Source organism: Rhincodon typus, chromosome 1 (assembly GCF_021869965.1).
Source record: "Rhincodon typus isolate 14 chromosome 1, sRhiTyp1.1, whole genome shotgun sequence".
NCBI lineage: Eukaryota > Metazoa > Chordata > Chondrichthyes > Orectolobiformes > Rhincodontidae > Rhincodon > Rhincodon typus.
Window position 1 is genome coordinate 132,038,509 of NC_063332.1, and position 17,602 is coordinate 132,056,110.

General features: G+C 41.2%; 1 protein-coding gene across 1 annotated transcript in view; it reads left to right on the forward strand.

Annotated features, from left to right (window-relative positions):
* The window catches only part of nr3c2 (nuclear receptor subfamily 3, group C, member 2), a 250,872-nt gene that overhangs the window by 125,882 nt on the left and 107,388 nt on the right, over positions 1 to 17,602 (forward strand). Inside the window, exon 3 of the mRNA XM_048606752.1 lies at positions 17,190 to 17,338. Within this exon, the coding sequence (XP_048462709.1) occupies positions 17,190 to 17,338 (149 nt within the window). The remainder of the gene's footprint in view (positions 1 to 17,189; positions 17,339 to 17,602) is intronic.

Consider the following 17,602-nt stretch of genomic DNA (forward strand, 5'->3'; position numbering starts at 1 on the left):
TTACTGGCTCCATCCCTGCCTCCTTGACCTGTCCGTCTTCTCTCCACCTATCTGCTCCTTTATCCACCTTCCATCATCACCTGTCCCCCCCTCTCTATTTATTTCAGAGTCCCCTTCCCCTCCCCTATTTCTGAAGAAGGGTCGAGACCTATCCTGCTCCTCTGATGCTGCCTGGCCTGCTGTGTTCATCCAGCTCTACACCTTGTTATCTCAGATTCTCCAGCATCGGCAGTTCCTACTATCTCTGGTGAAACAGCAAGTTTTTTTAGTTGTTTTTTGTTCTTTTGTAGCTACTAGATTTGCCAGTTAGAAGGAGGAAGGCAGTACCATGGTGTAGGAAAGTGAGAGTGGGATTGACAGAGCTAGTGCCTGATGTGAGAGTCATGGGTTGTAGTGGAGACTTTAGTTTATGTACAAGCTCTTACTCTGTGATCAAATTTTCTTTAATGTGCAAGATGATTAGGTATATCCTGCTAGCGAGGGTTTTATGAATTTCAATTTACAAACCTAGGAAGAAACTCAAATAGCCTTTCCAGCTATAGTGCTGAAGTATGTGGTATGTGAAATGAGGGCAAAATTATTTTGAAAGTACCTTTTTATGACCATAATGCTGATCTCCGCCAGCACCAATATTTGTTTGAATTAGTTGTTTGTTTTCCAAAAATAGGTGCACTCTATATTCAAGGTCTATTTACATCACTGTTCATGTTAATGTAAACTGCACTACAGACTGATCAAGTCAAAGTCTTGACTCTTCGAGGTTGTTAATAAGAATAAACACTGTACATTGTACATAATGTGAAAGTTTCAACATATTTCACAAAGGATTAACAACCTGTAACAGCACACTAAAAGCCATTCTATTTTCATTTTAAAATGCAACTACTGTGGTTAGTTTGGATATGGTAAATGACGTGCATGTTAGGAGTCTGCCTTTCATTTCATTCTCAAAACCTTGCTCTACCATTGCAATTATCTTCCAAGTGTGAGCCACTGCACAAGACATCCAGAAAACAACAACTCAGTGGCTGACAGGAACTGGGTTTGCTTTTTGTTTAATTTCTATCTCATCAGATTTGTGGATTTTTTTGGGGGCGGGGGAGAGCTAAATGCTTCTTATTTTCAGAAGCATTTTTTTTTTTAAATTCCAGCTATAAGGTTTTAAATGGTTTCTTACCAGATTTCTTCCATTCCAATCATTTTTGGGAATGGCTGAGTTTGAGATTCAATCCAGGTCAGATTTACAAAACAAAGAAGAATGGAAAGCTTAGTCCAGGAGATCAGGCAGATTGACCATTTCTAATTAGTGCAAGCACAAAATATACCATCCCCTGATTCTATGGGTTATATGCAACTGTGGGAATACTAGTCAGTCTGCTTTCGTCATAGATCCTGCAGTCATGCTTACTGATTGCTAAACTCCAAAGCACAAGTGTATTCCCTCTGGAAAGGACCTTCAATTTAGTGGTGTCTGGCTATCTGTTTAACTGCATTGAAGAGGATTAGCGATAAGATTTTTCTTTAGTTATACCTGCAAGGTTTCATAGTTTTTTTCAATAGTGTATTGCTGCACCTTAAAAAAGGAGAGGCCTTTACTAAGAATTTTCATCCCTAGCGTCTCAGATATGAGATGTTTTCTGCGATAAGCAATTTCCACCATAAGCAATGTGTACCATCTTTGGAGTGTAATAATATGTTGCAAAGGCATAGATGTTCCGAGGAAAAGTAAAAATCTTGGGCAGAATCTTATCCGACTCATATGGATGTTGGGTATGGCTAGACAAGTGGTAGAATTTGGAAAGATATCGACAAGACGCATCATGATATCACGATCATCTCACTGTATTGTGTATGTTTTTCCAAAATGGCACGTTCTAATTTTTGCTAGACAGTGGCAGGTTCCCAATTGTTGATCATTAATGCTTATAAAGCACCTTGTTAACATCCCAACTCACCATGGGTTGTGAGCATACCAAACTCGTCATTGCAAACTAACCATCAGGAAAACTCGACATGGAAACCAGAGTAGGTTCTTGTCTAGCTTATCTTACCGCTTGCTGCAAACACCTCCATATTGGACCTTGGGCTCCAGTATTTTGGACACGTTCCATGGGCACTGGCCATATGCACCCCATGACCGTAGACGTTGGCATCTGACATGTTCCACCCTCTATGAACCCCATGGCACTATCCAGTCCACTTACAGGATGCTTCAGCATTTCAGTGCTGCACTTCGAGCTGCAATGACAACAACAGTTTCTAGGCTGCTGCAAGGACACTGTGTGCTCATGGACATATGCCGAGCTCATGGACTGGAGCAGGCTACATCTCTGGGCTCTTTGCTCACTTGCATAGTGCTCACTTCAGCCCTGAGCCTTCCCTTCCCTTGTCGTGCCATTTAGTGCATACACAAAAATGCAAAGACAGAATGGTCAGATGGCCTCTGGCAAGTCAAGTGGGATAGCCTTCGCTCAGGGCATCCCAGCACAGTGAAGCAAGAGCTGGCTCCAGTACCAGTCCAGGTCTTGCTCAAGGCTGTCAGATCAGTATCCTCTGCTCATAAAGCATGAGGAGCTAAATGACAGGCAGAACACCACCCATTTTGACTCTTCATGACCTATTGAGGGTTTTGTTTTACTTTGCTCCTGGAAAGTGAGAAGGTAAAAGTAGGTGGCACATGCATTAATGAGCGTGTTAAAGCATAATTCTTAGAAGAAGAGAGAGTGAGTGTGAGGTATTGACGTTGATGGAATAGATAAGGACATTGACCTTGTTTTTGTGGTGCTAGGCTTTCCTTCATACACCTAAAATTACTTCAACCCTGGTGATAAACCTGGACCAGGCTGGCATTGTCTAGTGTCAGTCCAGCAGTAGCACAATTACCATGCCTCCAAAATGGATGCCAATTTCCCCTTGTCTGTCAAGTCCAGGGCAAATGTCAGGAACCATACTGGGTAGCTTCAAAATGACAGTACTTGTCCAGTTGCACATCAGCCTTTTAAATATGGTGCCAGGGCCTGGAATGCTGGTCAATTCCAGGTTCACCAGCAAGTAGTGAGTTGCTCCAGGGACAATGTGTGGTAAGATGGGTCTGAAATTGACATGATTCTCACCACAAGGGCTGAACTGGCAATTAATGCAGTGGGTTTGGTAAGATATGGTGATAAAACATGCATGGCCTCCTGGTAAGAATCACTATACCAAACCCAACGCTATTTGCGGTAAGCCAAAAATCGTAAGATTGGTCCGCTTATGTGCAACTTTCTGCACTGTAATCTTCTTTAAGAGTTGTAACTGTGCCCCATCTTAGTGGAAGATTTCCTTGTTAGACTAAATGGAAAAGTGTCAGCTATGTTTTCAATGCGTACTAGATAAAAATGGTTTGAGTCATTTCTTTCTTTGTTGCTTTATTTAAGGTTTAATACCACTGATTATTTAAATGTCTAAGTATCCATTTGGTTTGGATTGGTGTATGGAGGAAGCTGAGGCAGTAGATAATGGGATTGCATTATATTAGGCCTGTTGATGGTAAGATATTAATCTACAGTGATACACATCATCCCAAAGCTACTGCGGAAGTTGAGAAAGGTCTTTCATGATCAAGCGATCATTTTCTGTTTGATATAGATGAAGAGAAATAGGACTGTTGCCTCCTGGGTTTCTTTTCTCTGAATAACATTTGGGAATGATTAACCTTTGACTGGAGTACAGTAGTTCTTTGTGATTACAGCAGCTCCTGCATTATGTTCTGCCACCCAAGCAGTTACAGCATTGGATGTTTTCCTGTCAGTTTTGGATTGCCTATTTAATAGTACACATTAACAAGACCATACCTATTTGCAGTATTTTTCCAAGTTTCTTCACGCTTTGTGTACATATTCCAATATATTTTCTTCTCTTGGTTCAGAGGATATAATGTAGGTGTGGTGTATATAAATGATTTGATTAAATAGGTGAAAAAATAATAATGATTGCATTTTTCACAGTTTCTGTATTTTTTATTGAGAGAAACTAGAAGGAAGCAGACACATTCAGCCCTTATAAATTCACCATTGGACCACCATTATACAGTAGTATAATAAAAGAAAAGAAAATAAAACTGCAATATTTTTCCACATTTCCAAATACATATTGGTTTTTGCTAAGTTTATTTAATAGTTTCTGAAAAATTGCTCAATGTAATCACATAAAAGCCAAGTACTTATTACAGTAGCAGAAAGCTAAAGGGCTCTATCACAATTAAGAAGATTCAGAGCAGGCTATGGATTTAGCTGTCTGTTTCTTGGTGAGATTCTGAACTACCTGAAAACTTCAGAATCAATCTTATAATGCATCCAGCTTATTTTTAACAAGACAGTCCATGCAGAAAATGTGCATCAAACTTATTGGTGCAAATGTCATGTCTTTTCCTGTCGCAAGTTTGGTGGTGGGAGGGCATTTAATCAGGCATGAAGGCGGCAGGCAGGAAGGGAATTTTGTCACTTTCCACCTTGGTTAAGTTTACTGCAGGAAAGCCTGTGGACCACTTTTGGAATGCTGTTGAGGTACCAAAGATCTCCCAATTTTAAAGCCAGTCAGTAGGCGAAGGAAATCAGCCCCTGCTCTTGCAGCTTATAGCCTTTCCCACACCCCTCCCTACAACCCGCACTCTGCCATTCTCCCCTCCCTCCAATCATCTGTTCCTGAGTCCTGGCCCCAAATGTGTATAATAATGGCAGTAGCCATGCCTACCTGCTGTCACACCCATTTAATTAATAGTTTCCAACATCAGATTGGCCGACATTTCTTGATGGGTGGGACCTCCTGCCCAGTTTTATTGGCATTTAACTGGCCAACAATGGGCCTTCGTAAAAGAGGGTGACATGAGGCTCTCCCAGCTCTCCTGCAAGTACGCAAGATTCCTGTCATCTCCATTAAATACCACTCCTCTTGTCTTTTAATTTAAACAGTGGAAAAATGGGAGTGATTTGTCGTGCTTGCTTTCTCATTGAAGATAGGCTTGATCAAAGTTAGACCAACACAAGGAGAGGCGACTTTGGATTTGGTGCTTGGCAACGAACTGGGTCAAGTGTTAGACCTGTTGGTAGGAGAGCATTTTGACAGTAGCGATCATAACTCTGTTTCTTTCATGATAGTCATGGATAAGGATAGGTACATATGGCAGGGTAAAGTTTATAATTGGGGGAAGGGTAATTACAATTCAGTTAGGCAAGAACTGGGTAACATAAATTGGGAACAGATGCTGTCAGGGAAGAGCACCACAGAAATGTGGAGATTGTTTAAGGAATGCATACTGCATGTGCTCGATATGTTTGTCCCTAGCAGGCAGAGAAGATGTGGTCGAGTGAGGGAGCCATGGTTCTCGAGAGAGGTGGAACGACTGGTTAAGAGGAAGAAGGAGGCTTATGTAAGGTTTAGGAAAAGAGGAACGAAAAAGGCTCTAGAGGGATACAAGTTAGCCAGGAAGGAACTGAAGAAAAGGCCTAGGAGAGCTATAAGGGGGCATGAGAAAACCTTGGCGGATAGGATCAAGGAAAACTCCAAGGCTTTTTACACGTATTTGCAGAACAAGAGAATGACCAGAGAAAAGGTAGGGCTGATCAAGGATTGTAAAGGGAATTTGTGCACGGAGCCTAAAGAGATAGGAGAGGTCCTTAATGAATACTTAATGTATTCACAATTGAGAGGGACCTAGTTGTAGAGGAGGATGTTGTGAAACAGGCAGCTAGGCTAGAGGAGGTTGATGTTAGTAAAGAAGATGTGCTAGGAATTCTGAGGAAGTTGAAGATAGATAAGTCCCCCGGGCCTGATGGGATTTATCCAAGGATTCTATGGGAAGCAAGGGACGAGATCACAGGGCCTTTGGCGATGATCTTTTCGTCCTCACTGTCCACGGGTATAGTGCCAGAAGATTGGAAAGAGGCAAACGTCATTCCCTTGTTCAAAAAAGGGAACAGGGATAACCCGGAAATTACAGGCCAGTTAGTCTTACGTCAGTGGTGGGCAAATTATTGCAAAGGGCTCTGAGAGACAGGATTTATGATCACTTGGAAAGGCACAGTTTGATTCGTGATAGTCAGCATGGATTTGTGAGGGGTAGATCATGCCTCACAAACCTTATTGAATTCTTTGAAGAGGTGACCAAACACGTGGATGAAGGTGGAGCAGTGGATGTGGTATACATGAATTTAAGTAAGGCGTTTGATAAGGTTCCCCATGGTAGGCTCATGCAGAAGGTAAGGAAGCATGGGATAGGGGGAAATGTGGCAGATTGGATTCAGAATTGGCTGACCCTTAGAAGACAAAGGGTGGTAGTGGATGGAAAATATTCAACATGGTGCTCAGTTACGAGTGGTATACCACAAGAATCTGTTCTGGGTCCTCTTCTATTTGTGATTTTTGTAAATGATTTGGATGAAGGAGTGGAAGGGTGGATTAGCAAGTTCGCGGATGATACGAAGGTGGGTCACGTTGTGGACAGTGCAGAGGGCTGTTCTAGGTTACAAAGGGACATTGATAGAATGCAGAGCTGGGCTGAGAAGTGGCAGATGGAGTTTAACCTTGAAAAGTGTGAGCTGATTCATTTTGGAAGGACAAACTTGAAAGCAGAATACAGGGTTAACGGAAAGATTCTTGGCAGTGTGGAGGAGCAGAGGGATCTTGGGGTTCATGTTCACAGTTCGCTGAGAGCTGCCACCCAGGTGCATAGAGTTGTTAAGAAGGCTTATGGGGTGTTAGCTTTCATTTAATAGAGGGATTGAGTTCAAGAGCAGTGAAGTTATGCTCCAGCTATACAAAAGCCTGGTTCGGCCACATCTGGAGTATTGTGTCCAGTTCTGGTCGCCTCATTACAGGAAAGATGTAGAAGTGTTAGAAAAGGTGCAGAGGAGATTTACCAGGATGTTGCCTGGAATGGAAGGAAGGTCTTACGAGGAATGGTTGAGAGAGCTAGGGCTTTTCTCTTTAGAATGATGAAGGATGAGAGGTGACTTGATAGTGGTGTACAAATTAATCAGACGTATAGATAGAGTAGGCAACCAGAGACTTTTTCGTAGGGTGGAGGTAGCTTTTACAAGGGGACATAGTTTTAAAGTGAAAGGAGGTAGATATCAGGGAGACATCAGAGGTAGGTTCTTACTCAGAGAGTGGTAGGGGTGTGGAATGCATTGCCGGAGAGGGTAGTGGAGTCGGCCTCATTAGGGGCATTTAAGCGGCTATTAGATAGACATATAGATAATAGTATAAAGTAGCAGTGGAGGTTAGATAGACCTTAGGTTTAGGGTAAAAGTTCGGCACAACATCGTGAGCCAAAGGGCCTGTATTGTGCTGTAATTCTATGTTCTATGTTCTATAGTTCTCTCATTAAAGGCACAAGTCTCAATTTTGATGCTTTAAGTATCCTATTCAATCAATATGATGGATATTAGATAAGTTTTGTTTCGAATGAAAAGAAACTTTCAAAAAAAAAAAAAATCCCTCTCACTCTGTTCTGAATCTGAGTGTTGGCAAATTTTGGCAAGATAACATTGACTTTGGTCATGGTGCCAATGTTGGATATTCCTGAATTTGGGTCTGGAAAACACAGTCGCCTTGACATTTATATTAATTTGCACTGTTGATTATTTAGAACGTGAGGCAAAGCATGCACTGCCTGATACGACTACAGTTGTTTAAATTATGCATATTTTACTTGCTCAGTAGTTCCCATGCCCCACATCAGTGGTTCTGGAGAAAACATAATTGGAAACATGCAAAAAATTATTTAAAGCAAACTCTTGGATGCCATAATTTATTTTTGTAAACTTCAGTGTTTTTATTAACACAGACAGAGAGTTTCATAGCTACAAACTGGATGTTTACTGTCAATCTTACTCCAGAGGAAGCTGGAATGTTTTTATTTACTTTGTTGTAATGCCTGACTATTTTAGTGGATAGGCCATTGAGGACTTAAACAAGATCTACAGTTTGTCAGCAATCAGTGCCGTTTATAGGACACTGTCAGCTGGTAGAATGTCTTGACAAAGTATGCTCCTAAGCAAAGGGCTGTGTAGTGAAATACTTTTTACAAGGTATTGTCATTATTCTCCTAGTTTTATGTGTTGATAATGTTAATTATAACTGTAAACCTGGGCTTGGAAGTATTCTCTTGCTAACTTCAACAAATGACACACTGAATTTAGACGAAATTCCAGTGCCCTCTGTTATAATGGCCTTTAACGTGTAATATCAAGCCCTGAAATGAAAAGTGTGTGATGAATGCTCAGGCATTCCCCTGCTATCATCATGGCTGAGCATTGAGAGAAGTTTTTAGAACTAACAGTTTCATGAACTGAATCTGTTGGAGAACACCTCAGAGCAGTGAAATTTTCATTACTTGCGACTTTAGAAATGCTCTGTGTTTCATAATTGCTTTTTTATTTTGGAACATTAGAACAGGCCATTTAGCCCCTTGAGCCTGTTCTATCATTCAATGAGATCATGGCTGATCTGTGGCCTAATTCCGCATACCTGCCCTTTGCCTTAATATCTTTGCTGAACAAAAAATTATCAATCTCAGATTAAAAATTAATAACTGTTCCAGCATCCATTTCCATTTGTGGAAGAGAGTTCCAAACATTTACCACCTTTTGTGTGTAGAAGTGCTTCCTAACATCTCTCCTGAATGGTCTGGTCCAGTTCTCGGATTGTTCTAGAATCCCCAACCAGTGGAAATAGTTTCTCTTTATTTACCGTATCTTTTCCTGAAGACTTCAATCATATCACCTTCTAACCTTCTAAATTTTAGAGAAAACAGACCTAACTTAACTCTTAAAATCCAGGTGTCATTCTTGTAAACCTACAGTGCACTCTTTCCATGGCCAGTGTATCCTTCCTAAGGCATGGTGTCAAGATCTGCGCATAGTACTTCAGATGGGGTCTAACCAAAGTTTTGTATAACTGTAGAATAACTTTTGCACTCTTGAACTTCAGTCCTCTAGATTTAAAGACCTGCATTACACTAGCTTTCTTGACTATTTTCAGTGCCTATTCATGACATTTTAAAGACCTATGCATCTGAACGCCCAAGTCTCTTTGGACTCCCATTGTTTGTAATTTCATACCACCTTTTCAGTTCAAAATTGATAACCGCTTGCTTACATTGAACAGCATCTGCCACACTTTTGCCCATTCACTTCATATACCAATATCACTTTATAATTTAAGCTATAAACTGCACTGTCTACAATGCTGCCTAACTTTGTGTTATTTTTGTGCCATCTAACCTGGTGCAAATTTGGATATATGACTTTCCTTGTCATTATCCAAGCCATTAATAAATAACGTGAATAATTGAGGCTGTAAAACAGATCCTTGTGGGACACCATAGGCCACCTCTTGCCAATTTGAGTACCCTACCCACTATCTGTACTGTCTGTCGCCTGCCACTCCACCAATTTCCCAGCTATTGCAGTAATTTGCATTCAGTTCTGTAGACTTCTACCTTAGTTAATAGTCTCTTATGTGGGACTTTATAAAATTCCTTCTGGAAGTTCATGTCAGGCATACCCTACCTGTTATGAATCCACGCTGGCTGTCTCTGATTAACTGAAAATTTTCAAGGTGTTCAATTACTTCTTTCTTTGTTATAGACTTCCCACCTACAGATTTAGGTGAACTGGTCTGTAATTTCCTAATTTTCCTCTTTTGCCTTTAAAAAGTGCAATGATGTTTGAAATTTTCTAAACTAGAGGCAGGACTCCTGTATCTTGGGAGCTCTGAAAGATTAAAGTTAGGGCATCTATAATGTTCTCCTCTACTTCTTTTAGCACCCTTGGATGGAAACCATCAAGTCCTGGGATTTGTCACTCTTTAATTCCATTTTTTCATGACCCATGGTTTACTTATGTTAATTTTATTCAGTCCCTGTTGGTTCTTGATCCACTATTAATTTTCTCTGGACTTCAGGCAAAAGCCATCATCCTTTTCTATTGTAACTAAATTGAGGTTTTGGTCAAGAATAAGAAGGAAGCACATGTCAGATATCAACAGCAGAAGTCTAGTAATTCGTTAGAAGAGTATAGAGGCAGTAGGAGTATACTTAAGAGGGAAATCAGGAGGGCAAAAAGTGATCATGAGATAACTTTGACAAATAGGGTTAAGGAGAATCCAAAGGGATTTTACAAACACATTAAGGACTAGGAAGAAAATAGGGCTCCTTGAAGATCAGCACGGCCACCTACATGTGGACTGCAGAAGGTGGGGGAGATACTAAATGAGTATTTTGCATCAGTGTTTACTGTGGAGAAGGATATTGAAGGTAGGGAATGTAGGGAAATAAATAGCAACATCTTGAAAAATGTCCACATTACAGAAAGGAGGTGCTGGACGTCTTAAAACGCATGAAGATGGATAAATCCCCAGGACCTGATCAGATGTACCCTAGCAGTCTGTGGGAAGCTAGGGAAGTGATTGCTGGGCTCCTTGCTGAGATATTTGTTTCATCAATAGCCACAGGTGAGTTGCTGGAAGACTGGAGGTTGGCTAACGTGGTGCCACAATTTAAGTAAGGTAGTAAGGAAAACCCAGGTAACTATAGACCGGTGAGCCTGACATCGGTGATGGGCAAGTTGTTGGAGGGAATTCTGAGGGACAGGATTTACATGTATTTGGAAAAGCAAGGCCTGATTAGAGATAGTCAACATGGCTTTCTGTGTGGGAAATCATGTCTGACAAACTTGATTGAGTTTTTTGAAGAAGTAACAAAGAGAATTGATGAGGGCAGAACAGTGAACATGATCTATATGAGCCAGTAAGGCGTTCGACAAGGTTCCTCAAGGTAGACTAGTTAGCAAGGTTAGATCATACGGAATAGCGGGAGAGCTAGCGATTTGGATACAGAATTAGCTCAAAGGTAGAAGGCAGAGGATGGTGGTGGAGGGTTGCTTTTCAGACTGGAGGACTGTGACCAGTCGTGTGCCAGAAGGATTGGTGCTGCATCCGCTGCTTTTCATCATTAATATAAATGATTTCGATGTGAACATAGGAGGTATGGTTAGTAAGTTTGTAGATGGCATTCAAATTGGAGGTGTAGTGGACAGTGAGGATTACTCAGAGTATAATGGGATATTTATCAGATGGGCCAATGGACCGAGGTGTGGCAGATGGAGTTTAATTTAGATAAATGTGAGGTGTTGCATTTTGGAAAGACAAATCAGGGCAGGACTTATACACTTAACGATAAGGTCCTTGGAGTGCAGGTTTATAGTTTGTTGAAAGTGGAGTCACAGATAGATAGGGTAGTGAAGAAGACGTTTGGTATGCTTGCCATTATCGATCAGTGCATTGAGTATAGGAGATGGGAGGTCATGTTGCAGCTATACAGTACATTGGTTAGGCCACTATTGGAATACTGCTTTCAATTCTGGTCTCCCTGCTGTAGGAAGGATGCTGTGAAACTAGAAAAGGTTCAAAAAAATTTACAAGGATGTTGTCAGGGTTAGAGGTTTGAGCTATAGGGAGAGGCTGAATAGGTTGGGGCTATTTCTTCTGGAATGTTGAAGGCCGAGGGGTGACCTTGTGGAGATTATAAAATCATGAGGGGTATGGATAAGAGTAAATAGGCAAAGTCTTTTCCCCGAGGTGGGGAGTCCAAAACCAGATACTTAAGGTGAGAGGAGAAAGATACAAAAGGGACCTAAGGGGCAACTTTTTCACACAAAGGGTGGTGCTTCTATGAAATAAGCTGCCAGAGGAAGTGGCGGAGGCTGGTACAATTCCAACATTTAAAACGCATCTGGACAGGTATATGAATAGGAAGGGTTTAGAGGGATATGGGCCAAATGCTGGAAAATCAGTCCTCAATGATCTACCCCACAACCTGAGAGTGTGTTCCCTGGTTCTTGATGCTCCAACAAGGGAAAGCATCCTCTCTGCCCACTCACTCAGCCTGATGTAGGAGCAGAAATTAGGTCATCTAGTCTTCTCCGCCGTTCAATCATGGCTGATAAGTTTCTGAACCCCATTCTCCTGCTTTCTCCCCATAACTCTTGATCCTCTTGACAATCAAGAACCTATCTATCTCTGTCTTAAATATACTCAATGACCTGGCCCCCACAGCCTTCCGAGGCAGTGGGTTCCATAGATTCACCATGCTCTGGCTCACCACTCCCTGGCTCAGTTTGTGTCATCCGCAAACCTGGAAATGTTGCATTTAGTTCCCTTATTCCGTTCATTTATATTTTTTTGTAAATAGCTGGGGCTCAAGTTTTGCCTGTTGGAAAACGACCCATTTTTCCCTCACTCTGTTTGCTGAATGCCAACTAATTCTGAATCCATGCCAATTTATTATCCATATCCCAAGTACTTTAACTTTGTCTATTAACCTCTTTTGAGGTACCTTATCAAAAGTCTTATGAAAATTCAAACATACCACATCCATTGGTTCTCCCTTAACTATTCTACTAGTTACATCCTTCAAAAAACTCTATTAGATTTGTTAATCATGATTTTCTTTTCGTCTTGGCTTTGTGCAATCATATCTTTTTAATAGACTCAACCAGTTTTCCTACTACTGATGTTAAGCTAACAGATTTGCAATTCGCTGTTTTTTTCTTAATCTCAGTTCCCTTGTCAGCCTTTAACCCCATTAATTTCCTCGGCACCATTTCCTCTAGTTCCACCCTCTCATTGGATCCTTGGTTCCCTCGTATTTCTGGGATGTTATTTGTGCCTTCTTTTGTGAAGACAGAACCAAATCTTATCATTTCTTTGTCCCCATTGTAATTTCTCTGGTTTCTCGCTGTAAGGAACTTATATTTTTCTTTACTGACCTTTTTATCTTCACATATTCATAGAAACTTTTATTGTCAGTTTTAATGTTCCCTGCAATTTTACTTTCATATGTTTGGAAACATTGTCAATCCTCAGCCATGCTGCTTTTTCTAGTAATTTTGTTCATTCTTGTAATTGTTTGTAAGCTGTGATTGTGCCAACTTTCCTTTTTTGTTTTTGTACCAAGGACATGAATGCAGTGCAAATAAAAGCATTCAGCAGTCTCATATGAGTGGTCAAGGATAGCGAAAGCTCTTCAGATGCATCAAATACCACTGAATTCACCACAGTCCCATCACTCGTGTACCAACAATCTCCATTAATCAGGACTTGTACTGAACATACTTCACCTCACTCTCATACACTAGTAGAAGACACACTCCTATCCAGAGCTGGCACATACTGCCGTCAGTTCACTAACGACAAACAATACCCAAACATATTGTACAACATTCATTTACTTCTCTATTTAAGGATAAGAAGCGACAAACCCTGAGGCAACTGGAGCAAACTGAAGGAGATCAAGAAGGTCTGTATTTTCTAACTCTCTTGGAGGAGGTGGTGCTAGCCCTTATTGGGCAACCCATGTCTGAAATCATCAAAGGCGATAACATTATCTCACCTGATACTCTTTCACAGATCCCAACTCCTCATTTCATGCTTCATACTGATTGCAAACTTCTGATCACATAAGTGTGTATCCTTGCATCATCCTGCAGTCTCCTCTTGTTCCTTTCTCCTTTCAGATATTCAAATAGTGTTTTCTGACCAGAGCAAAAAGACAGTGATGTTGAAAGTGCACCATCAACCAATTTCACACTTACAGCCACCAGCTCAGATACTGACACTAGTCCAGATATTTGAATTAATGCAGTGTCTGGATTGGTGGCAGACACATGCACAGTTTCGTGTAATCGGCTTCCATAATGCTTCATTGCCATGATCCTGACCCCAAGCCATTTTTAGTGAAGGGGGTGCTCAGCTGCCCACCATTTCCTAGCAGGCAGCCCATTCAGGGCAACTATTGATAATTACATAGCCTCCTTTGTCAACTAGGATTTTCAGTTGACAATGCAGCCAGCCCATAGCGCCTGGTAGGTTCAGGATGGGATGTGGGGTGTGAGAGGGTTATGGATCATGTGAGGAGCACCCACCTTTGGGGCTGCCAGGCCACAGCTAAAATCACAGACTATCTCCTGAAGGTGTTGTTTCTGTGTGATTGTAGCCAAGCAGCTGCAGTCATTTTAAGTAGAAACATGCCTAACCTCTTCTTCACAGGGCGTGTCCATGTTGAAGCACCATCTCTCTTTCTCTCTCCATTATGAACCTGCAGCTCCCACTTCAACCCCCAGCCTCAGAAGCTCTCTGTCATCTTACATTGGATGACTGGTTAATAGGTTACTCACTGAGATTTGAAAATTCCAGCTGCTCTGTACCATTTAGAGGATAGCATACAGGTGGGTAGTACATGAACGAAGACATAGGAAATGCATGGTCTGTAAGTGGGGTAGGAAGTAATCATAGTGCAGGTACCAGCTCACTTTAGAGGAAGGTCACACAAGTTTTGCAGTAGAGAATCAGACGAGCATTTCAATCAAGTGATCTGTAAAAAAAAAATGCTGAGTGCAATGCGAAATGAAATATGTCATGCATTGGGAAAGTGGTTGGAAAGCCTGTGGTCAGTGTTAAGAAACATGGAGACATCCTGAATCAGAAGGTTTTGCATTGAGCTCGGAGACCATCGTTTCCAGCTTGGTGGTGGTAGCCAATTCAATCATCTCATGACTGAACCATGAAGTAGTGTATCATGGCAAATATCTCTGCTTCTACTGCAACACAAACAGTAGCTACCCATGATCTGAGTGATGTAGTGGGATGTCAGACTGAAATTGTGCAAAAACACATTGCTACAGTCATTGCTTCAGACTGGTGTTCAAAGGGATACAACCATCCTACAAGTTGGCCTCCAACAGAAAATTAGGAGTTACAGATGTGAATGCAGGAGTTGGTGGATTTCAATGAGAGTATCTTATTCATTCTTCCTCATTGATATTCAGATAGAAGAACTAATCCTTGATTACGATGGAGAGATTTGGTGTCCTGTTGAGAAACCTTCTTAACTTCTCTTCCTCCCTCTTCCAGCAGCTTAGCAATCTCTGTGTGACTTCTGTTACTTTCTTTCAAGCTATATTCCAAGCGAAATGTCTACAAGTGTGCCCAAATCTGGGAGCACCTGGTTTGTGCAGAAAGCTTGAAGGCAGCAAAGGCTTTTTCAGCACCAGCCACACTGCTCCCTTTTTCAAAATCCATTACTTTAAAAAATACAGAAAGAACCAAAGACTTGTGATATTGAAACAACAGCCAGAAGAAACCGATAAGAAACTGACCTGTAAAAAGGTGATTATCTCTCTAAATTGGAGTGGTGCTGGGTCCTTCTTGTTGTTGACTACATAGAGCTCTGCGAGATCAAAAAAGGGTGTTGGCTACAGTGTTGAATTCTGAAATGGCACCACTGGTGTCAAACCAATGCTGGATGTTGATTAACATCATTATTTGTGCAGTCTTCACACTTCTGGAATTCAGTGCAATTTATCATATAAGTGAACACATTTGCTGCAGACCCATTTCTGCAGCTGTTCTGAAGAAGGGTCATTAGACCCGAAACATTAACTCTGATTTCTTGCCACTGATGCTGCCAGATCTGCTGAGCTTTTCCAGCAATTTCTGTTTTCTCTTCCAATGCTGCAGCTGTAAGAGTGCTCATAGTGCCGAAAAACAGGGAGCAAATGATTCCAATTTCTCACCTGTTATCTACAACAATACATAGATGGGACATGTTTGCAAACTGTCAATGACACCGTGACTGAGAGCTGGTGGTGTAAAAAGATAATTATTGGCTAGAATGTTGCAAAATATCAGCAATGTCTGGAAATACAGATGATTTCACAAAGTGCAATTGTTTTATTAATGTCATTTTTGAGTTGTCAGATGATTTGCATTCATGAAAAACACTCTAGTCTGAAGATAGACTAGACAGTGGAGTAAGTGTGGTTATTTAATTCCATTTTAGGTGAGCTATTTTTTTACAGGATGTGTGTTCTGTGTAACACCACTAGACAGCAAAATCTTGAGATAATACTGAAGTGCTTAAGTTTAAAGTGGTTTGGGCAGCAGTCATACGATCTGTAGAAGTAATTGAACAATGCCATAGGATGCAAATAACAGAAACAATCATCTTTGCGCTTTCCCTAAGTTGTGATGAATTTCCCCTGAACCTGTGCCACATTTTTTGTTTTTGCATCATTTGTACAGCTGAGCAGAGGCCCTCCTTAGTGGTTGTTAAAAGGTGATGTAAATTGTGACAAAACGTTATAACTGTGACTGCATATGGAAGAACAGATTAAGCAAGATGTTAGTTAGGTGGCAAATCTTAGGTTGTTTCAAAGTTATTTGCTGCAATGTGACTTTCAGGCATACAATTATTGGTTTATGTTTTAAAGTGAACTGTTATGAATCCCTATTATGGGGTATGTAGGGCCAGCTGAACTCTTAATATGGACTCCTTCAGTGGGTGGGAAATGAGATTTGGAGGGGGCAGTGCTGTCCAGTGAAGTGCAAATTCCTAAACTTCACTCTTGGGAGTGCCACGTTGGTCTCATTTGTGTAATATATTGTAACGTATAGGTTTGGCCGCATCCACATGGCTTCATCGTTGTCTTTCCAGCTCCGTAGCTCAATAATGTTTTATTTTAGTTTACGTTGCCCCGTGGCCTCCTCCTAATGTCCTCCTGCAGGAGGCCGGTGTGTACGTAATTCCATCCCTGCTCCATCTCAGATAACGGTGTCGGAAGATAGTCTGTCAACTCGGAGCCACATCAGAGCAGGTGCAGGATCTGTGCAGTGTGACTTTCTCCAGCTCAGAGGCGGCAGTCGTGGAAGCAATGGCACCGGTGGCAGCAGAGAAGGAGTACGTTGCTAGGACCCTGGGAACAATGGGGGAGGGTGGCTGATGGGAGGAGAAGAGGGTGAAGTCTACAGAGAGGGAAAGATGAACTGTTGAAGCTGTTTTAGCAATGTCAATTTAATAGCAATATATTCTGTATTTTATAATTTATACAGCTTATTCAGTAATTTGTAATCTAAGATGACGCTGGAACATGGCGACATTATACACTAAGTACAATTGACAATCTTAAATAAATCTAAATCTATCATTACTGCAAACATGACAGTACGTAATTCGTACTGACGGAAGGTCCGTATGCTCTGAAATGACATTTTTTGGTTAATGTGCACATATTCAACTCCTAATAGCAATTTGACTGTCAACAAAAGAAGCATAAAGCATCTTTCTAAAGTTGAAAATATCTGTTTTTCAGCTCCCCTATTAGACTGGATCGGAGCTGTTCATCAGTGACCTCAACACCATCGAAAGTCTGCTTGGTCTGTGCAGATGAGGCGTCAGGATGCCATTATGGTGTCTTAACGTGTGGCAGTTGTAAGGTTTTCTTCAAAAGAGCTGTGGAAGGTAACCGTCTCTTTGTTTCCAGATTTTTCAGTTAATTAAACCAGCTGCAGCTCTGAGTTTGTGCTGCATGTCTCATTATTTACCAGTAATTGCTGCTGAATAATACCATACTGCACTTAATGTACCATCAGATAAACAGCATCCAGCTAGTTATACAGAAAAAACATAGCTGTTCCCTATAGGAAACATAAGGATTAGCTTTAGAAAGGAAAGGCAATTTGGTTTTAATCTGAGATAGTAGGAACTGCAGATGCTGGAGAATCC